This window comes from Galeopterus variegatus, unplaced genomic scaffold, assembly GCF_000696425.1.
Source record: "Galeopterus variegatus unplaced genomic scaffold, G_variegatus-3.0.2 Scaffold1364, whole genome shotgun sequence".
Lineage (NCBI taxonomy): Eukaryota > Metazoa > Chordata > Mammalia > Dermoptera > Cynocephalidae > Galeopterus > Galeopterus variegatus.
The window spans coordinates 493,565-517,426 of NW_007727475.1; the positions used below are offsets into that span (position 1 = coordinate 493,565).

General features: G+C 39.4%; 2 protein-coding genes across 2 annotated transcripts in view; one reads left to right on the forward strand and one right to left on the reverse strand.

The window, feature by feature from the left end:
• Positions 1-5,875: 5,875 nt before the first annotated feature.
• On the reverse strand, positions 5,876-7,575 carry LOC103593541 (protein LDOC1L-like). The gene has a single exon (XM_008576545.1). The coding sequence runs from the start codon at positions 7,573-7,575 to the stop codon at positions 6,793-6,795; it is 783 nt and encodes a 260-aa protein (XP_008574767.1). The 3' UTR covers positions 5,876-6,792.
• A 1,384-nt stretch (positions 7,576-8,959) lies between these two features.
• Positions 8,960-23,862, forward strand: part of LOC103593540 (chromosome unknown open reading frame, human C18orf42) — an 80,583-nt gene continuing 65,680 nt past the window's right edge. Inside the window, exon 1 of the mRNA XM_008576543.1 lies at positions 8,960-9,149. Coding sequence (XP_008574765.1) covers positions 9,095-9,149 — 55 coding nt within the window. The 5' untranslated portion in view covers positions 8,960-9,094. The remainder of the gene's footprint in view (positions 9,150-23,862) is intronic.

Genomic DNA, 23,862 nt, shown 5'->3' on the forward strand with positions numbered 1-23,862 from the left:
ATTTGAGGGGGGCGGGGAGGAGGAACCACAACCAGTGTCAACAGTGGACTAGAAACGAGAAAGAAAGGATGTGGTCAGGAGGCTATTGGCATGGTGCCTACTGCAGACTGACAGCAAACACCAGAGCACCTGCTATGCCTGAGCCCAGGAAGTGTGTCCCTCAACTCCACACACAGGAAATGGGAGCCCAAAGATTACTGAGCCCCGACCAATCACAGAAACAAGAAATTGGATGTAGAAAAATGGAAATGTAACCTCTAATATTCCTGACTGGGGAGAGAGGAAGAAAAAACTATGAACATACTATTTACATTGTATTAGGTAGTATAAATAATCTAGAGATGATTTAAAGTATATGGCAGGATGTACATAGGTTATATGCAAATATTACACCATTTCATATAAGAAACTTGAGTATTCTCAAATTTTATTATCCAAGGTGGTCCTTACTTAAAACCCGCGTGGACACTGAGGGACAACTGTATGTGTGTACATACAATCACACACACATTAATATGTGGCCATAGTTTCATCTCGTAAGATTTCTTCTTTGTAGTCACTGCTAACTACTACTTCAGTTGGGGGTATAGGAACACTTATCATCATACTTTCAAGGCTTAGATACAGTTCTTTTAGTGAAATTAGGCTGCAGGCCACAGATGGAGTATTTCCTAAGCCCAGCTTATGTTTCCTTCCAACTCTATCTGCAGACTTGCTCACTCTAGACTCAGTTTTTCTCTTTCTTCTTAAGATTGGCAAGAAGGGGTCAGAAAACATGAACATTATGGACTTTCTCTACCGTTTAAGGATTTTACCAATCCTACATTCTCATCACTTGCCTTTCAAGACATAGCACATAAAAATAATTCTTTGACACCACCTAATAAAGACCACCAGCTTTCTGGCCTCAGGTTACAAAGCCCATGCCACCTACTGCTTTGACTGTTTCCATTAAGCCAATGCTCCATTTTTAAGTTCTTTAACATTTAACTTCCCAGTCCTGGGTACCATGTTCTGGGTTAGTTGAAGTACAGTAGTCCCCCTTTATCTGTGGTGTTGCTTCCCACAGTTTCAGTTATCTGCGCTCAACCATGGTCTGATAATATTGAATAGGAAATTTCAGAAATAAACAATTCATACATTCTAAATTGCATGCCATTCTGAGTAGCATGATAAAATCTTGCACTGTCCTGCTCTGTCCCACTCAGGTCATGAATCATCCCTTTGTCCAGCATATCCATGCTGTCTCTACTCGCCTATTAGTCACTCAGTAGCTGTCTCAGGTATCAGATCAACAGATCTTCACAAGAAGAAAGGTAGGTACAGTACAATAAGATATTTTGAGAAAGGGAGAGACCACAGTCACATAACTTATTGCAGTATATTGTTATAATTGTTCTATTTTATTATTAGCTATTGTTAATCTCTTACTGTGCCTAATTTACAAATTAAACTAATTTATGAATTATCATAGGTATATATGTAGTGAAGAAACATAGTATACATAGGGTTTGGAACTATCCAGTTTCAGGCATCCACGGGGGTCTTGAAACATATCAGCCACAGATAAGGGGGCACTACTGTAGTATTGATCTCTCTCTTTCACACACACATACATAGCCTAGAGGCAGGTGGACCAGGGCTGGTATGTTGTCTCTACATCCTCAGAGTTCAGCTCACAGGTCCACCAACCCTAGGAGTGGCTCTTTATCATTTATAATCCAAAACAGCGAGCAGGATGTTAGCCAGCATAATGGCATTTCAGGCAGTAGGATGAAGGAAGAGGGAAAAGGAGGCAATGTTCCCACTGTCTTTAATAAAACGGCTTCCTAACACTGCTGCAGAAGACATCAATTTACATTTCATTATCTAGAATTTAGTCATATGGCCACACCTAGTTGCAAGAAAGGTTGGAAAGTTTAATCTTTATTGAAGGCAGTCCAGGGGTTAAAGAGGTTCTATCGCCAAAGCAGAGAAAATACATATTGTGGTATGAAATTTGTTGTCTCTGCCTAGTCTCTATTTCAGTCATCTCTTAAGTATCGTAATTTTGGAGCAAAGGTCATGGTTTGCTTTTGGCAGTCTCCCTCTGTGATGGTTAATTTTATGTGTCAACTTGAATGAGCTGAGGGATGCCCAGATGGTTGGTGACACATTATTTTTGGATGTGTCTGTGAGGGTGTTTCAGAAACAGATTAGCATTTGAATTGGTAAACTGAGTAAAGACCCGCTCTCACCAACTTGGGTGGGCATCAGCCAGTACGCTGAGTGCCTGAGTGGAACAAAAAGGCAGAGAAAGGTCAAACTTTAGTCTCTGCTTGAGCCGGGATGTCCATCTTCTCCTGCCCTCAGACACTGGTGCATCTGGTTTGCGGGCCATTGGACTTGGACTGAATTATACCACCAGCTGTCCTGGTTCTTCAGTTTGCAAACAGCAGATCATGGGAGTTATTGGCCTCCATAATTGAGGGAGCCAATTCCTATCATAACCCTCTCTCTCTGCTGTTTCTCTGGAGAACCCTAATATGCCCTCCAAGGGACAAGAATTTTGTTACTTTGATGTCTGGTGTCTACTATTCATAGATATTTCTCGTAGCTGTGACTCTCTTGGGGCATATAACCCAGGGAGATTACCTTTCTCTACGATTGGACGACCATCCCCTTTGCTTTTTATCCATGTTGACTTTTGGCTTGGATTGCATTTTATATGAACTAGGGCTTATAAAAAATTTCTAAGAATATCTTTAAGTGAGAAAAGGACAGATCCAATGTATAGATGCTATTAGCCAGGATTCGTTTTTTACCTTGATAATTTTGACTATTTTGGTAGTTCTCCATTAAGGAGAATGCTTTTCAAAATAGATAACATCATATAGGAAACATCATATAGGAGGAATCTAAGTCCAATATTAGTGAAGAGGATAGGGAGCATTTCTTTCCTTTTTTTAACCTTGATAATTTTGACTATTTTGGTAGTTCTCCATTAAGGAGAATGCTTTTCAAAATAGATAACATCATATAGGAGGAATCTAAGTCCAATATTAGTGAAGAGGATAGGGAGCATTTCTTTCCGGAAATGATGTATTTCTATCTCCAGCCAAAAAGGAATTCATTCCAGGGCATTGACAGAAACTTTTAGTAGTGTAACATAAATTACAAACAAAACAACAAAAATAAAGCAAAACAAAAACCAAACCCATGGAAATATGCCAGAAATCAAAGAGATTCCTTAAACACTCAAACCAACATGGTTTATACAAACTTACATATTTGTTAGAATGGATTATTATGTGGATAATTTGTGAGAATTTTGATGAGAGTTGATTATCAGAGAATAGTATAAACTTACTTATAAACACGACTATCAAGCTAACCTCATTTTTCTGTAGAATTACTGGCATAGGAGATTGGACAGATGACTAGTTTAATCTCGATTTTAAGTAATTTGATCAAGTCGTAAGGTATACACATAGAATAAATAAAATGACCCAAATAATGGACTAATTAGATTTGTAGGTGATTGAAATTGTACCTGCGCATAGCAATCTGCTCTGCCTACTCTCTAACAGCATCTCTAATCGTTCCCATCCCTCTGCTCCAGATATATATACTGAGTTATTTGCAGTTCCCTAAACATATATCCTCATACGTCTGGACTTTTGCAAATACTATTCCTTTGCCAGGACCAGGACTTTTCTCCCCTTTCACTTCATTCCTATTCATGCTTTGGATATCAGCTTTGGCAACTTGCGTAAGAAGCCACTTTTGACCCCCAAGGCCTAGAAGTTAAGTGTGCTCTTTGTGTTACCACAGGATATTCCTCCTACCTGTGTACTTCTGTCCTGCATTTTAATGGCCTGTTTCTTTGCCATTCCAGTTGTAAGATACTTTAGAGTCAGAATTGTCTTGGTCATTGTTGTATCCCTAGTACCTAGCACATTACATGACATAGACTTGTCCAATGACTACTAATGTAAACATTACATGTTACAGCAACCTTCCCTGCCTTGCCAACGATTTGGAAAACAGAACTTACTAATGATTTGGGAAACAGAAAACAAATGCATCAGATTTACAGATGATATAAAATGGGGAGAATGATAGAATCAAATTTCAAAAATGCAGAGTCAGAAAGACTTCAACAAGCGATAAGGATGGGCTGAAACCAATGAGATAAAATTCTAAAAAGAAATTTAAGGTTCTGTGTTTAGGTTCTAAGTGTACAGTGGTTCTCAGAGTGGGGCTCTGACCAATGTGGGGGAAATATAATTAAAAACAAAATCTCTTTCCAACTCAGAAAACTTCTCCACAAAAGTAGAAGAGAAAGAAAAGTGTTTTTTTTTTTTTTAAACTGAGTAAGCATTAATCCACTAAATCACAGGCAATCCACTAAAGAGACTGCTTTAGTGTTCATGTGATGGGACCTACCCTACATGTATGTCCTCAGGCCCATGGGCCTGCCCTCTGTCCATTGGCCCTATTATGGGTGTGTTGCAGTTTAGCCAGGAGGACCCAGAAGCAGAGGTTAAAGCCACACAAATGAAGAACCTGGAATTAAAAAGCAAGTATGAGGAACTCCATGAGAAAAATGACTGAAGATGGGAACAATCATGGATGGATTTTTAGGGATTGTACCCCAGGTGATGGAGAAGGTTCAGAAACAGTAGTCTGCCAAAACTGAAATCCAGAAGGTTCTGAAAGAAAAAGATCAACCTACTACAGATATGAACTCCATGAAAAAAACCTGGCTCTGAATTTCTCAAGAGATTTGAGAAGCAGGAGGCGATTAAAGGCTAACACAGGAATGAATAATGGCTGAAGTGTGTTGAGGACTGTACATTAAGAATTGAAAAGAAACATCAGAGACAGCAAGCATTACAGGCCCACGCAGAAGAGAAACTTACTCTAGTAAAGGAGGAAATTACCCAGGCCTGCAGAAGACCCAGGTGGAAGTGTTGGCCTTCCAGGTGAGTCTGATAAAGGAACAGATACAGACCTATTTCCTGAAGAAGACCATTCAGCAGAAGACTAAAAAACATGAACTGACCAAAATCTATACAGACCTGATTTCAGAGGTGTAAAAATGTGATGTGGAAGTCACTGACAAGTGACCTTCTCTCCCTCCTCCTGTCCATCCATATAACTATGTCTGTAAGGAAACCTCTGTATTTTCTTTTCTTTTGGTGAAAATCTAAATGAGCTTCAACAACAACAAAAAAGATAGCTGTACAGAAAATTAAGTATGAGATATTTTGACTTAGGAACATTATTTTTTTAATGCTTTTTGACTTATTAAATGATGCTGACCTTTCATTAGAAAGTCTTTGTATTCTATCAAATATGTGCTCCTGTGAGGTTTTTGAAATTTTATTTTGTGCTGGTATCCTGTAGTTTTGTTTCACTGTGGGAAAAACACTTCGAAATTTATCAGTGACTAAGACCAAGATCCAGTGTATTAGAACATATGTGCTGCAAAAGCATGGTACACAGGAGGTCATGTTGAGGTACCCAGCCTCCTTAGGAACTTTTGTAATACTAACTGGCAATAAAATAATTGCTATTACCTGTTTCTAAGCCTATCTTGCAAAAACATAATTACTGTTTTTTTCCTATGGTCTTCAGGTATATAAATTGTACATGAAAGAGGCAGTGATCAGTTTATCTTAAAATGAAGATTCTTAACTAGGAATTCAAGAATATATTTCACTGACACTATACTGGCCACCAGAATGACAAGCCTGTGAATATTTTAGGAAAGGCATGGATTTCCTCCCTAGAGGGTTTAAAGAAACCCTTTGCTTAAGAGAGGGTGCAGATCCTCCTTTTTCTCACCTTCTTTGGCCCAGTAATAGAATTACAGAATTTTGAACCAAACTTTGATGACAAAGTAATGTCTTTAATTATAGGAAACTGTGGCCTAAAAATGTAAAGTGATTTACCCGAAGTGAGGGAGTTTATATTATCTCATTTAGTATAAAGGAATAAAACCAAGTGGATACAGCTCAAAGACTGTACCATCGCCATTATTATTATTTTCTGCCAGGAGTTACATGCAACTCCAAATACCATTTTCAATAGTGAACATCGTAACTGTTCAGTCACTGTCTTCTAAGCTGCATATATTTTTAACATATATAAACCGTCGGGTGAAAAGTAAAAAAGACCTTAAAACAAGAATCAAATATGATTCTTTACAAAGTATTTTACCAGACATCAAAATATGCAATTCGAATTTTTTCTGAGAACATAATGGTGTTCTTGAAGACATAAGAAGCAGATAAATAGGATAAAATGTAACACCAAGTACAGTCAGCACTAGGCATATAGTAATGTAAGATATATATTGAAATTTTACAAGTAAATACTTTTTCCAGGTAGTGTCCAGTGCCTGGATGTCTCTGACGAAAAGGTGCAATCTGTGAGACTGCTGTGATTTCAGAACAGAAATGAAATGTGAAAAATTAAGTAAGTCCACGGGGAAAAATGTAAAATTTGGCTGCCAGACTCTCTAACCCTGGAAGCTGTCTCCTGTCCTGAGCTATACAAATCAGTGTCCAAGGGTGTGAGAAACTCAGGTCCTTCGTACGTTGGTCCTGATTTCCAAAGGCAGTCAGAAGCAGTCTTCACACATGGCAGTGACAGCGGCGTGATTATGGGAGGTCGACTCAGTTTCTAACCGGTTCCGGGGCAGTAGCTGGGTTGCTGTGCAGTGCAAAGACACAGGTTGGCGAGAACAGGGGGCGACCAAGCTTCCGAGCAAGGGTCGGAATCCAGCAGCTTGCAACTGGAGGGCTACTTGTGTAACAAAGCCACGCAGTACCAGACCGGGTTTGAGGAGTGGCTTGCTCGGGACCGGGGCGCAGCTGTCCCCCGGCACGGGGCACCCCGGCCCAGCTGTTTTTTGTAGCCAGTCCTGCCGAAGGCCCGCTTCAGCGCGTCCACGAAGCCCTCGTACTGAGCCAGGAGGGGGCTCTCCCTCTCGATGTAGGGGATCACCCACTGCTCTGCCGCTCCAGTGAGGCGGCTGATTAGAAATGCCACCTTTAGTGTGTCGTTCGAGAACCTGGCCTGGAAGAAGTTCATGTACGAAGCCGCTTGGATCAAAAAGTCGGGAAGCCGGGCGGAGTCGCCGTTAAACGCTTCGGGAAAAGCCACCGGGCCGGCCGGCGGACGCACCTGGGCCAGCAGTTTGGCTTTCTCGCACAGCAGCCGCTGCACCTGGCCCATGAGCTCGTTGTCCTCCCTGCGCAGGGCACAGGAGGTCCTGCACCAGGATGGCCAGTGCGTCCATCCCGCCGCAGCGCCGCCGGAAGTGCGTGGCGGATCGCGGGCGCCGGGGATCACCCACTGCTCTGCCGCTCCAGTGAGGCGGCTGATTAGAAATGCCACCTTTAGTGTGTCGTTCGAGAACCTGGCCTGGAAGAAGTTCATGTACGAAGCCGCTTGGATCAAAAAGTCGGGAAGCCGGGCGGAGTCGCCGTTAAACGCTTCGGGAAAAGCCACCGGGCCGGCCGGCGGACGCACCTGGGCCAGCAGTTTGGCTTTCTCGCACAGCAGCCGCTGCACCTGGCCCATGAGCTCGTTGTCCTCCCTGCGCAGGGCACAGGAGGTCCTGCACCAGGATGGCCAGTGCGTCCATCCCGCCGCAGCGCCGCCGGAAGTGCGTGGCGGCTCGCGGGCGCCCCGGCGGCGGTGCACTGCTGCTCCGCGAGCCAGACCGGGCCTAGGCACCGGTGGGCAGGGGCGCCGGGACTACTGGCCAGGGGAGCGGGAGCTGACGGGGCTGAAGCCGGCGAGTGGAGCGAGAGAAACAAACCCGAGGAGTCGAAGGCGAAGCCCAAGGAGCGAGGGCCGCGCTCGTGGAGGAATCTGACGTCATGGCGCACGCGAACACTTCCGGAGGCTCCCTCCGCGGGGCGGGGCCGCACGTCCTTAAAGGGAAAGCGGCTGGCCTGGCAGCTTCGCGGAGCGGCGGGCTGTGGTTTCCCTCGTTATTCTCTCGGGTGCTTTATAGCCGTGATGTTTGTGCAGTGCGTTCCATAGCCCTGGTTCGGTACCTGTTTTGCCCAAGGACCCCCACCTGCAAGTCTAATAAAGCCCTCCGTGCCCCCAGAGTAGATACCCTGGGGGCTCCCACCGGGACGGGATGCCGCGCCAGTGACTGGACGGAAAGCACAAGGGGCAGCTGTCACTTACGGAGCGCCCCGGATGTGCCTGGCGCCTTATATCAATCACCTCATGGAGAGTTCCGATTATGCGAAGTCGATACTGTTTCGTTTTGTTCTTTTTTTTTCCCCTGAAGACAAAACGGCAGCTCTGAGAGTATACAAACTTACTCTGGCTACAAAGCCGGTGGAACGATGGGAGGAAGAATGCTTCCTGAGTGCCAGGTGTCTGGAGATGAACTTAAACCTCGGGTGGGGGCGGGGTCGGTAGGTAGGAAAGGACCATGTTTAGATGAATGCCCTCCATGTTTATGTGAGAGGAGCGTATGCCATTGGGTCTAATTCAGGCGCTGGCTGTGAGCACTGCTTTGCTGTCATGAGACTCTGGTCCACCTCCTTTCCGCCCAGTCAGCCTCGAATTTTTTTTCCATCCGTGTGTTATGCTAGGTAAAGAAGTTTTCAGTTGTGTGTGTGTCTGCAATCAGCAATTTAAGTGATGATCAGCTCTGCAGGTTGTCTTACTGAGTAGACAAACTCTACCAAGGACCACTTTCAGGCTTCTGGGACTCAAGGTCTTTGCTCTTCTGTGTCAAAATTTGAGGCACGCAAAAGTTGACCCTGTGGACCATCGCATGCCTGAAATACCCAAGGTGGAACTGAGGGTAGAAAGAGCCACGAAGAACGATTACATTGTATACTGTTGAATATACGAATTATCCTGATTTGAACATCACGTATTGCACACAGGTATTGATATTCAACTCTGCACCCCACAGATATGTACAATCAACTCTGTTACAATTAAAAAAAAAAAAGAAAGAAAATTTCAAAAGGGGATATTGATGAGTAGTTCCGGGAATAAGAGACTCAACATTTCTTGATGAGTAATAAAATTTACTTTAAAGAACATAATTTTTGACTTTTTAGAGATGCGAACTAATACTTTCTACCAAAAAGTTTTCATTTGCCATATACATGGATATGGTAAGTTTTGATTCTGGCTTTAACTTTATTTACTTAGCATTTTACTGTGAAGACTACTTTGTATTAATAATATATTTTCTAATCAAACTGATCATGCATTTTGCCTGATTTGGGAGGTAGTTTTCTTTCCTATCAATTTGCAAGGGTTCTTTATATACTGGACGTGTGCCTTTTTTCCAGGGATGTGTGGATTGAATGCATATTCTCCAAGGTTGCAGTCTGCCTTCTAAATTTCTTTGTGTCTGTTGATGAGCAGAAGTCATCCATCTTCTCTTTTGTGTTTAACATTTTAAAATGTCTTTAAAAACAAAACAAAAAACCTGAAAAAATCTCTCCCAGCCCCCAAATCAGAAAAATATTCTCCTGTATATTTTTTTCTGTTTTAAGGTTTTGAGTGTTATGGCACCAAGGTCAAGGGTTCAGATTCCCATACTGGCCAGCTGCAAAGAAAAAAAAAAGTTTTGCCTTTTCATTTTAAGTCTTTACTCCATTTGGAATTAAATTTTGTGAGATAGAGATAGGAATGCAATTATTTTTTTTTTATGACTGATGATTTGTTCCATCAATATTTATTAAATAGTCTCTCTTGATTCACTATGCCATTGTTCTTATATGTCAAGTTTCCATGTATGTGTGAGTCTGATTCTGAGTTTTCTATTCTGTCCTACTTATCTACTCGCCTGTATTTCCCACAAATACCAAGATGTCTTAATTTACAGAGCTTTATAGTAAGTTTTTGTTTCTGGTATGACAGGTCCTCTTCTGTCTTATTTGTCTCCTTAAGGAGTGTCTTGGCTATTCTTGGATCTTTGCTCTTCTATATACATTTTAAAATTAGCTTGTGGAACTCCTATGAGTCTAATTGTCTTACCCCTCTGGCTACTTTTAAGGTACTTTCTTTGACTTTGGGGCTGGGGTTTCACTACAAAGTAGGTGAGGATTTATTTCTATTTAGCTTGCTTAGTACATTTGGGCTCCCAGTATCTGTGGACTCATGATTTTGGTTTTGAAATTTCCCAGGCATTTTATCTTCAAATATTGCTTCTCTTTCTTTCCTTTTTTCTATTTTCTTCTGCTGGGACTCATGTTACCAGTATTTTAGAGCTTTATATTACAGCCACCTTTTCTCTTAACCTCCCATAATTACCAGATCCTTGTCTCTCTGCTGCTTTGAGTAAATTATTTGTGCTATCTTCCATTTTACTAATTTTCTTCTCAGTTGCTTTAAATTTTCTGTTTAATCTATTCATTGAATTCTTAATTTCAACATTATATTTTCATTTCTAGAAGTTTATTTAATTATTTTAAAAATAAGTTCTGGTCATTTTAATAATATGTTTCTTGCTCATTTTTTATTATATTTTTTCATTGTGTTAGACTTTTCACATATAGTTGTTTTATATTTTGTGCCTGGTAATTCTAAATCTTTGGGAGTATGAATCTATTGTTTGCTATTTCTGATAGCTTGTTTCTTTGTGTTTATCATGAGTTGAAATGTGAACAATTTTCTAGCCTAAACCTTTCACCAATATGGAATACACAAATTATAACAGTCAACTGTCCTTAGTTTCCTGGCCTATATCACAGTTATTAAGTGGTAGAGCCTAGAATTAACTTCTGGCCTGTCTGACTTCAAAAGCTATTTCTTTCAATTACATGAGTGTTTTTCACACTTCAGTCATATGAATAGCACCTTCATAATTTTTGACATGAAAGTACTTCTTTAATAATTGATTAAATAATGAGTAATTGAATTAATATATTTAAAGTCTTTAGAACAGTGCCTAGCAAATAGTAAATGTTTGATGAATGTTAGCTATTATTATATTTAATATTTTCTTTAAATAAACTTCAGTTTTTAAGCTTACTTACCTACTTTACCCTTATCCTAAGTAATAGTATCTGTGACATTATAGTTTTGATGTCTAATATATTTATTTTGATACAGTTTGAGGCATATATCTAACTATTAAAAATATTTATCCAGATATACTTCAAAAATCTTTTGTACCATTAATGTTACCAGTTTTGTTACACTGATAAACAGTATTCAACAGGCACTCAATAAACCCTTTTTGAATAAATGTTTCTTTAGTCCTGTTTGTAAACGAAAGCATAGTTAATAGCTAAATGCTCATCTGAGTTTCACTCAGATCCTGTCTATGTAACTTTGAGCAATTTTCTCCATACCTTAGTTTTTCTTCTTTAAATTAAAGGCAATGATGGCTATTATTAAGTATAAAGGAGATAACGTATAAAACTTTTAACACAATGCCTGATACATAAGAAGGGCTCAAAAATGTTAAGTAGCATTATTACTTTATTTCAAAGTCTTCCTGAAGGAAACTTCTAAAACTTCAGATGTTTAACATTTGAATAATTCTCCTAGAAGCTAATAATTTACACAGGAGGTATTATTTAAAGAATTTCTCTCTTTTTTTTTTTTTGTGCATAATTTTTAAAAATTGAGATAAAATTCCATCAAATAAGAATAAAAATTTTAAAGGGAACAATTCAGTGGCGTTTCACAATCTTGTGCATTTTCATCACCCCCTCCCAAAGAAAACCTGTACCAATTAAACAGTCGTACCCCATTTCTCTTTCCTCCCTTCCCCTAGTAGCTAGTGGTTTGTTTTCTGTATGTATGGATTTTCCTATTCTGTATATTTCCTGTAAATGCAATCAAACAATATGTAACCTTTTGTATCTGGCTTCTTTGCCTTCAAGGTTCACATGTAACATGTATCAGTATTTCATTTCTTTTTATGTCTGAATAATAATCCATTGTAAGGTAATACTACGATTTGTTTACCCATTCTTCTGTTGGTGGACTTTGGGCTGTTCCCACCTTTTGGCTATTGTGAATAATACTTGTTATGAACATGAGTGTGTGTATACTTGTTTGAGTACCTGTTTTCTATTCTTTTGAGACTGAAAGAAATGAAATTGCTTGGTCTTACAGTAAATCTACGTTTTACATTTTGAGGAGCCACCAAACTATTTTCTACAGTGGTCGCGCCATCTAACATTTTTACTTGTTATTTTCCATTAAAAAACAAACAAACGAAAAACTAATACAAAAAAAATTTCCCTGGGAGAAATTCCACTTGGTCATGATATACAATCCTTTTAACATGCTGCTGGATTCAGTATGTTAATATTTTGTAGAGAATTTTTACATCTGTATTCATAAGGGACATTGATCTGTAGTTTTCTTTTCTTGTGGTGTCTTTATCTGGCTTTGGTATTGAGGTAATATTAGCTTCATAGAATCAGTTGGAAGTGTTTCCTCCTGTTCTGTTTTTTGGAAGAGTTTGAGAAGTATTGATGCTAACTCTTCTTTAAATATTTGGTAGAATTCACCAATGAAGCCATCTGATACTGGACTTTTCTGTGTTGGGAGGTTTTGTTTTGCTTTGTTTTATTTTTCAAATCACTGACTCAATCTCTTCTATAGGTCTATTCAGATTTTCCGTCTCTTCTGGAGTTGGTTTTGGTAATTTTGTGCTTCTAGGAATTTGTCCATTTCGTCTAGGTTATCTAATTTGTTGGTGTATAGTTATTCATAGTATTCTTTTATAATCCTTTTTATTTCTGTGAGGTCTTTAATGATGTTTCCATTTTCATTTCTAATTTTAGTTATTTGCATCTGCTCTATTTCTAAGTCTAGCTAAAATTTGTCAGTCTTGTTGATTTTTTATTATTTTCTTCCTTCTAGCTTTGGGTTTAATTTGATTTTTCCCCCCTAATTCCTTATGGTGTGCTATGGATTGAATTGTGTCCCCTTCTCCTCAAATTCATATGTTGAAGCCCTAATCTCCAATATGATTGTGTTTGAAAATAAGTTCATGAGGGAAATAATTACAGTTAAATGAAGTCATAAGGGTGGGGTGCTAATAGGATAGAATTGGTGTCCTTATAAGAAGAGGGGGAGACACCAAAGAGCTTTCTTGCTCTGTGTGCACGTGCACAGAGGAAAGACCATGTGAGGACACAGCAAGAAGGCAGCTGTCTGCAAGCCGGAAAGAGAGACCTAAACAGAAACCAATCCTGATGGCACCTTGATCTTGCTCTGGCCTGCAGAACTGTGAGAAAATAAATTCCGGTTGTTTAAGCCACCCCGTCTGTGGTATTTTGTATGGTAGCCAAAGCGGACATATACAAGATGTGAAGTTAGTTTATTGATTTGGGATCTTTCTTTTCTTGTAATGTAGGTATCTACTGCTATTAATTTCCTTTTGAGCACTGCTTTTGCTACATCCCAGAGGTTTGTTTGTTTGTTTGTTTGTTTTTGTTTTTTAAAATCCCAGCCAGGAGGCTAGAGTTTATTGGGAGCCACAAGTGGGCAGTCCTGGGGGTGTCTGTCAGGTGGGGCAATGTCCTGGGGTCCAGGGCTGATCAGCCTCTGAGGTCAACTCAGGATGTCCCCCAACAGGAAGCTGAGTGGGCTGGTGACCCTCAGCCTCTGACCACCACACTCCAAGGCTGTGCCTGACCTGGATGCCCTGAGAAGGCAGACTCCTGGCTTCCAGGAAGGACAGGACACGAGGTGAGAACCCTTCCTGCTCATGCGGCTCCAGGTGGCTTTTGAGCCAGACACACCTTCCATGATTCTCAAGCTCACTCCCTGGCCCGAATGTTCTGGTTAATAAGCAGAGCAGTTACTCGGCTCCCATCTGGAAGCTGTCCCGTTAGTTACCAGGTTGTGAGCGTATTTATACTTAAGACTGTTTTATCTTTGTGTTTTAAAAAGTCTATCTCTGTAGTGAACTGAAATGTTGACAGACAGAAACGCAGTTGGCCCCTCAGGGCAGGACCTGGGCCCCTCCACTGTCCTCCTCTGGCCCTTTGGTGGGTGGGGCTAGAAGGTGGCCTTCGAATATCCAAAGATGCAGATGGGGAAGTGCTTCACGTGGGAAGACCACTGGGCCTCCAGCTGGAAGAACTTGATGTAACTGCACTCCACGCAGTGGATGGGGACACTCACCACATGCTACTGGTGCTTGTCTGTGCAGATCAGGTGGCTAAGATGCAGATGGGGAAGTGCTTCACGTGGGAAGACCACTGGGCCTCCAGCTGGAAGAACTTGATGTAACTGCACTCCATGCAGTGGATGGGGACACTCACCACATGCTACTGGTGCTTGTCTGTGCAGATCAGGTGGCTAATGCCCTTGAGGCACTGGCTTTTGGACTCCACCTCCTTGTCCTTGGTCTTCTTGGACAAAAATATCACCTTCTTGTTCTCCTTGGTGTCCATGGTCATGGACATGGTGTGTGTGGTCATGGCCTCGCAGCTGCTGGGCAGTCTGCTGAACTGCAGGGACTGGAAAGTGCACTTGAGTGTGTTTTTGGTGGTGGGCCAGTCCTTCTTCTTGGCATCCCTCTCCTGTCTGGGGGCTGTGCTGCCTTCCAAAAGTCCACCTGCAGCCCCATCAGCTGGGCGTCGATGTCCTGGCTGGAAGAGGACAAGCCTCCATTCACTGACACATCTGATAGGTTTTTATAGCATATATCTCTTTTAATAATAAATTTAACATGCTCTAGTACAACCTTGTCCCTGAATGTTGGTTTTTATTTGACTCATGATTCTTTTAGAAAACAATTTAGATCAGGAAGATTTCAAAATAGCTACTTTCTTTAGGCATGTAATTGCATAACAATATGCCTATGTGAGGGGTTAGTTATTTAGAATATATTCCAACCTGCTCAAAGCAGTTGCGGCAAAGGATGGTTCAGCTACCAAATGAATAGTGTTTTTGTTGTCCAGGATGCACTCTTTATCATTTGCTTGCTCTGTTTAGGAGATCATTTATAGTTACTCAGATTGTTAGTCTGGAAGTGAGAGGTCTCTTGATGTCACGTTAAAAAGACTTGTGAGACTTACAAACCACAGGGACTTGATGAGTGGATAACCTCTGGGACTAAATCAGTATTTTAATTAATTAATTTATTTATTTTTAATTTTTTTTCACATTAAAATTTTACAGTTTATTTGAGCATTCAGCGATTCATGAATTGAGCAGCACCAGATGACAAGTGGTTTAGGGCTCAAGCAGCATTTTTAAATGAGTATATTTTTCTTGCAAATATCCTTGGTAGACAGTTCTCCTGCCTTGTGGAATCCCCAAAACTTAGTGGCTTAACATATTAGATGATCATTTCTTACTAATGTAAAGACCAATCAGTGAGAAGGGGATATGCTCTGTGGTCCCCATAGTAAGGTAATGATCCCTTTTGATAGTTTGTCAAGATGTCCAGAGTCCCAGCTATATTCACCAACCGTATGGATTTATTAGGGGCATAAAATGAATAATGCATGTGAAAAGTAGATTTCAAAACTTTGTGCAATGTTTAGATTGATTTCGGCATCTAAGGTGGTAAGGATGGTTTTACTGAATTTTAGAGCTTTCAGTGTGGTAAGCAAAGCATTAATGAGTTCATTGAATTCAAAGTTATCATAGCAGAGAAGACAGTAATATAACTATCTGTTTAACAATGGTAAGTAGTCCGTAGAAAGAGAATTCTAAGACCAACTCTTTTAGTTTTATTGTATAAAATACTAATCATGAAAAATTTTAAGAAAGTATTCTTTCACCTTCTCACCCTTCTTTTTTCTTTCTTTCCTTTAATGTTGATACTTCCCATCTGTTCTTCCTCTATACCCTCTCTCCATGTTATATCAATCAGGAACAGGGCTTTAGTGACTTATACTCCAATAACTTCCAAATCTGTGCTTCTAGATCTCTACAAATCTTTGGACCACTATTTACAACTGCTTGGATGTGTCAAAAGAATCTCAAACTAAACAAGGCTTAAATTGAATTCTTTATCTTTATCTACATCAGCTTCTGTTCTGAATCTCTGTCTCAGTAAACAGCATCACCATTGTAGGGTTAAGTTAATCCCTAGCTGCTGGGTAAGTGCCCCAAACTTAGTGGCTTAACACAGAAGATGGTCATTTCTTACTAATGTAAAGAGCAGTCAATGAGAAGGGGGTAGGGATTCTGCTTTCAAGGGACCAGGGTAACAGAAGCACTTCTCTCATCGCACCATGAGCTGACATCGAGCTGAAGGGGAAGAGAATGGATGATTGACTGGGGAGATTTTTATTGATCAAGACTGGAAGTAGTACTCATCATTTCCACTCACTTTCCTTTTACTATAATTTAGTCACTTTGCTACACCTAACTGCAAGCAAGGATGGGATATGCAATCTGGCAGTGTGTTCAGAAGTAAGAAATGGTTTTGATGGAAGTGTAGCACTATCTTCCATAGGTCATCTTCCCGTTCAAATTAAAAACCTTCTCATCTTTAAGTTTTCTTCTTTTTTTAGCATCAGATTCAAAAGGTTAATTCTGACCCTCAAACCTATCCTTTGCTTTCTTTTCTTGCTGTCATTATCCTATTCTGGATCTTGATCATTTCTTCCTCAGACCTTGGAATCATTTTCAAGATGACAGTCTTGATTGTGATAACTATAATCCATTCTTCATGTTACCAATATTGTCTTCCTATAATGCCTAACTAATCATGGCACTCTAATGCTTAAACATGCTTCAGTAGCCTCAGGATAAAATAAAAACTCTGGTGAGGTATCAAAGGCCTTCAAACTCTCATCCCTAAATTCTGCGTGGTGAGTATCTGCTCATTGCTCCTATGCTGGCTTCCTGTAGGGTCCCTACTCCCTAGAAGAATTACTTGCTTCTTCCTCAGTCGTGCTTCATACCTCCAGAATAATGTATAGAACTCTTTCACCAGAATATAAACTCCACAAGGGATGGTTCATTGCTATATTTCTAGGGCCTAGAAATCTTGGCACTTAATAAGCATCGGATGAATTGATTGTAGATTTGTATATACATATCTGTTTGCCATATTGGATTATACACAAATTAAAGATTAAAATTATGCCTATTAATTTCTGAATCCCCTATGCATGGCACATGGTACGTACTAAATAAATAGTTACTGACTTGAGTAAAACAGGTCTTGGAACACATGAGATAAAGTAAGTGAGATGGTTGGCTTAAGATATAGCAAGATGCTTCTGAGGAAAGAAAGCATTAGACATACACATGCAAATGATACCATCATTTATTTATGAAAAAATATTTATGACTACTAAATATATGCCAGGACTGTCTTAGGCACTAGGGACACAGTGATGAATAAAAACAGATACAGTAGCTGCTATTCTGGAGTTCATGATCCATGTACAGCATACTAAAGGAAAAATGAAATTGAGAGAGAATATGACAAGGGATCCCAACTTATGCTGTGGAGTCAGAGAAGTTTTCTTGAGGAAAGGACACTTAGGTTGAGATCTGAAGGACACGAAGGCATTAAACAGATAGATGGAAGGGAGGAAATGGGTGATTTTCACAAAGGCAATAGGCGAAGCCATTGTTATCAGAGGAAGTATGGCACACTTGAAGATTCAAAAAAAAGCCAGCGTGTCTTAGAGAACAGAGAGCAAGGGGAAGTAGTTCAAGGCAAGGCTGGAGAAACTGGCAGGGGCTAAACAGAGTAGGTGCCTTGTAAGCTGTGTTAGGAGTTCTGGTCTTTATCCTAAGAGCTATAGAAGCCAGTTAAATTTAATAAATGGGGACATTATTAATTATTTCTTTTGAAAAGATCACTCTGGCTATAGTGAAGACTGGATGGGGTCAGAGCAGATGTGGGAGGCCAGTCAAAAGGCTGTCACAACTGTCCAAACAAGGAATGATGGTAGCTTGGATTAGTGGAGTAGCAGGTGAGAAGAGAGAAGCAGATGGCTTTGGGAGTCCTATAAAGGGTCAAATGGACAAGAGATGTAGTGACATATTGCATGTGATGAAAAAAAGCTTGGTGATTTAATTTACTGAGATAGAAAACATTGGAAGAGGATCATAGTTTCATCTTGTACATGTTGAGCTTATCATTACCAATAACTGTAACTCTCTTTAGTCTCAATTCCAACCACTCCTCTTATGATCTCATTGCCCTCTTCATTCAATTTATATTCCTTCCATAACATCATTATAATCACTCCCTTGCATACATGCTTGACTCCCTGACCTCTTGCTTCATTCTATCTTTTTGGAAAAACAATATCACTTAATTTTCTTCCAAACCCTATATGTTGGGTATTAATTTCCCTGTTTTAACATTGAAAAAATTGAGATGGCTGTGTGAAGCTCCCACCACCTGGCAGAAGGTAGGAGCATACCAAAACATCACCTCCATGTGGGTGGCCCACCACAGCCATGGCCACCACAAAAGCAGCTGTCCACCACAGTAGAAGCCACAGCAACCATGTAGGCAACCCATGATCCACTTGACTGCAGACACAAGGATAGTCACTAGCAGATACTGGAAAAAGAAGAGGAAGTCTCTCTCCTCAAATTCCACTTCAGAATAATAGAAAAAGTAACTGCTCTACCCCAGGTGACCAGACATCAATGTAGAGATACTAGAAATATGAAAATTCAAGAAAACAACACCACCTAAAGAATACAGTAATTCATAAATACCAGACCCTAAAGAGCAGGAAACCCTTGAAATGACTGAAAAGGAATTCCAAGTAACAATCTTAAGGAAACTCACTGAGATATGAGAAGACTCAGTTAGACAACATAATGAAATGAGAAAAAAAAATCCAGAATATGAAGGAGGAAATTTACAAAGAGATTAAAACCTCAAAAAAGAAAGTAACAGAACTTGTGGTACTGAACTATTCATTCAACAAAGCAAAAAGCAAAACTAAGAGCTTAAGCAGCAGGCTAGAACAAGCAGAAGAAAGAATTTGTGATCTCAAAGATAGTCTTTTGAAATAACACAGGCAGACAAAAAAAAAGAAAGAAAGAAAAGGAAAAAAGATTTTTAAAAAATGAAGAAAATCTAAGAGAGCTAGCAGACAACTTTAAGAACACAAATATTCAAATCATGGGTCTTCCAGAAGGGGAAGAGAAAGGAAAAGGCATTGAAAATATATTCAATGAAATAATAATGGAAAACTTCCCAGGTATAGGGAGACACCCAGACCTTCAGATCCAGGAGGCCCCAAGATCCCCAAACAGATTCAATCTAAATCTAAATTTAAATCTAAAGCTAAAAAAGATCCTCTCTGAGACACGTTATAGTCAAACTGGCAAAGTTCGAAGACAAAAAGAGAATCCTAAAATCAGCAAAAGAAAAGTATCAAGTCATCTGTAAGGGAGCCCCCATTGGACTGACAGCAGACTTCTTGACAGAAACTCTACAGGCCAGAAGAAAATGGGATGATATATTTAAAATACTAAAATAAAAAACTGCCAGCTGAAAATACTATACACAGCAAGGCTATCCTTCAGAAATGAGGAGAAAGAGTATTTTCCAGACAAACAAAAACTGAGGGAGCTCACCACCATACCACCAGCCCTTCAAGAAATCCTCAAGGGACTTCTGTGTCTGGAATCTGAAAAACAATAATCAGTACCACAAATACACAAGAAAGAACAAAATCCAGTAGCAGAACAAAAATGTAAGTGAGAAGGAGAAAGAAACTAAATCTTACCACCTCAAAAAACCAGCAAACATCAAAGACAAACAATAAATAGGGAAGAAGAGAACAAAAGATATTTAAAACATCCAAACAAAAATTAATAAAATGCCAGGAGTAGGACAATACCTGTCAATAACAACCTGAAATGGAAATGAATTAAACTCCCTACTCAAAAGACACAGACTGACTGACTACTTTAAAATGCTAGATACGGGCCGGCCCGGTGGTGCACTCGGTAGAGTGCGACACTTGGGAGCACGGCGGCACTCCCACCGAGGGTTCGGATCCCATATAGAGACCGGTCCGCTCACTGGTTGAGCACGGTGCGGGCGTGACACCGAGGGTTTGCAATCCCGTTGCTGTTTGTGGTACGGGCGCGACACTGAGGGTTGTGATCCCATTACCGGTCATGAAAAAAGACAAAAAGGAAAAAAAAATTAAAAAAAAAAAAAGCTAGATACAACTATATGCTGTCTTCAAGAGACTCACCTCACCTATAAAGACACACAGACTAATAGTGATGGGATGGAAAAAGTTATGCTACACATATGGAAACCAAAGCCAAGCAGGATTAGCTATTTTTATATTGGATAAAATATACTTTAAACCAAAACCCATAAAAATAGACAAAGAAGACCACTATATAATAATAAAGGGATATATCCAGCAAGAAGACATAATAGTCATAAATATATATGCATCCAACACTGGAGCACCCCGATATAGAAAGCAAACAATATTATGCCTTAAGAAATAGAAAGATGTCAAAACAATAGTAGTAGGGGACCTGAAAACCCCTCTCTCAGCACAGGACTGATCATCAAAGCAACAAATGAACAGAGAAACACAGGATTTCAACTACACTTTAGAACAATTGGACCTGGTAGATATCTGTAGAACACTTCATCCAACAACTACAGAAAATACATTCTTCTCATAAGCACATGGAACATTCTCCAGGATAGACCACATGTTAGGTTACAAATCAAGTCTAAACAAATTTTAAAAATTGAAATCATTTCAAGTGTTGTTTCAGACCACAACAATTTAAAGCTAGAAATCAATAACAAGTGAAACTCAGGAAATTACACAAATACATGGAAATTAAACAACACACTCCTAAATGACCTATGGATCAAGAAGAAATTAAACAGGAAATAAAAAAATTTCTTGAAACTAATGAAAATAAAGACACATCATACCAAAACCTGTGGGATACTGCAAAAGCAGTACTAAAAGGGAGGTTTATTTCAATAAACAGTAACTTCAAAAGAATAGAAGGATTTCAAATAAGCAACCTAATGCTACACCTCAAAGAACAAGAAAAATAAGAACAATACAATCCCAAAATTTGTAGACAGAAAGAAATCATTAAGAGTAGAACTAAATGAAATAGAGACACAAAAAAAGATGCAAAAGATCAATGAAACAAAAAATTGCTTTTTTTTTTTTGAGAAAATAAAATAGACAAGCCATTAGCTTGGCTAACTAAGAAAAGAAGAGAGAAAAACCAAATTATAAAAATCAGAAATGAAAAGGGGACATTTCAACAAATACTACAGAAATACAAAGAATCATTAGAGACTATTATACACCAACAAAATTGAAAACCTGGAGGAAATGGATAAATTTTTGGACACATACAAACTGCCAAGACTAAACCAAGAAGAAATAGAAAAACTGAACAGACCAATAACAAGCAACGAGATTGAAGCAGGAATCAGTAGTCTCCCAACAAAGAGAAGCCCTGGGCCAGATGGCTTTAATGCTGAATTGTAACAGATTGTTAAAGAGGAATTAATACCAGTTCTCTTCATACTGCCCCCCAAAATGGAAACAGAGGCCATTCTCCCAAACTCATTTTATGAGGTTAGCATCATTCTGATACCCAAACCAGAAAAAGATGCCACCAAAAAGAAAACTATAGGCCACTATCTCTGATGAACATAGACACAAAAATCCTCAACAAAATATTAGCAATCAGAATACAGAAACACATCAAAAAAATTATACACCATGATCAAGTGGGATTCATCTGAGGGATGCAATGATAATTCAACATCTGCAAGTCAATAAATGTGATACACCACATCAACAAAATCGAGGACAAAAACCATGTGATTATCTCAATAGATGGAGAAAAAGCATCTGACAAAATTCAGCATCCCTTCATGTAAAGACTGTCAGCAAATTAGGTATAGAAGGAAAGTATCTCAACACAGTAGAAGCCATATATGGCAAACCCACCACCAGTATCATCCTGAAAGAATGGCAACAAGACAAGGACGCCCACCTTCAGCACTCCTATTTAACGTAGTATTGGAAATACTAGCCAGAGCAATCATACAAGAGAAAGAAATAAAGGGCCTACAGATTGGAAAAGATGAAGTCAAACTGTCCCTATTTGCAGATGACATGATCCTATATATAGAAAAACCTAGACTGTACCAAAAAACTCTTAGAGTTGATAAACAATTTCAGTAATGTTGCAGGATACAAAATTGACATGAAAATCAGTAGCATCAGTAGCAAAAATCAGTAGTTTATACTCTGATAACAAACTAGCAGAAAAAGAAGTTAAGAAAGTAAGCCCATTTACAATAGTCACCAAAAAATAAAGTACCTGGGAATCAATTTAACCAAGGAGGTGAAAGATCCCTACAATGAGAACTAGAAACCACTACTGAAAGAAATTAAATAGGACACAAAAAAATGTAAAGACATTTCATGCTCTTGGATTTGAAGAATTAACATTGTGAAAATGTCCATACTACTCAAAGCAATCTACAGATTCAATGCAATCCCCATCAAAATATAAATGACATTCTTCGCAGAAACAGAAAAAACAATCCTAACATTCATATGGAACAACAAAAGACTCTGAATAGCCAAAGCCAGCCTGAGGGACAAAAAAAAAAAAGTTAAAGCTGGAGGCATTACACCATCTGACTTCAAATTATATTACAAAGAAGCTACAATAACAAAATCAGCATGGTATTGGCATGAAAACAGACACTTGGACAAATGGAACAGAATAGAGAATCCAGAAATCAGCCCACATGCTTACAACCAACTGATATTTGACAAGGGCAGCAGAAGTACACATTGGAGAAAGGACAGCTTCTTTGGTAAATGGTGCTGGGAAAACTGGATATCCATATGTAGAAGAATGAAACCTGATCTGCACCTTTCCCCATATACGAAAATCAAGTCATCGTGGATTAAAGACTTACATATAAGACCTGAAACTATAAAACTACTAAAAGAAATCAAAGGGGAAACACTTCAGGAAGTAGCACTAGGCAAAGACTTTATGAACAAGACCCTAAAAGCACAGGCAACAGCAACAACAAAAATAAACAAATAGGATTATTTCAAACTAAAAAGCTTCTGCACAGCAAAAGAAAGTTAACAGAGCAAAAAGACAACATACAGAATGGGAGAAAATATTTGCAAATTGTGCATCTGACAGGGGATTAATATCCAGAATATATAAGGAACTCATACATCTTCACAGTAAAAAACCAGATACTCCAATTAGAGAATGGGTGAGTAGTTTTCTATAGTGTATATGCACTACATTTTCCCTATCCACTCATACACCAATGGACATTTAGTTTGGTTCCATGTCTTGGCAATTGTGTATAGAGCTGCAATGAACACGGGAGTGCATGCATCTCTCTGACATGATGATTTCCATTCCTTTGGGCATATACCCAGAAGTGGAAATGCGGAGTTGTATGGTAGAGCTATCTGAAGTTGTTTGAGAATGCTCCATACTGTTTTCCATAGTGGCTGTACTAATTTACAGGGCAAAGGAACTGAACAGGCATTTCTCAAAGGAATATATACAAATGGCCAAAAGACACATGAAAAAATACTAAACATCACTTAGCATCCAGGAAATGCAAATCAAAACCACATTGAGACATCATCTCATGCCAATTAGACTGGTCAGTGTCAGAAAAACAAAGAATAACAAATGCAGGCAAGGATGTGGAGAAAGAGTTCCTGTGCCTGCATTTGTCATTCTCTGTTTTTGATACTGGTCACTTTGGTAGGACTGTAAATTAGTGCAGCCATTATGGAAAACATAATGGAGCTTCCTCAAAGAACTATAAATAAAGCTGCTATGTGATCCAGCAATCCTGCAGCTGGGTGTATACTTAAAGGAATGGAAATCATCATT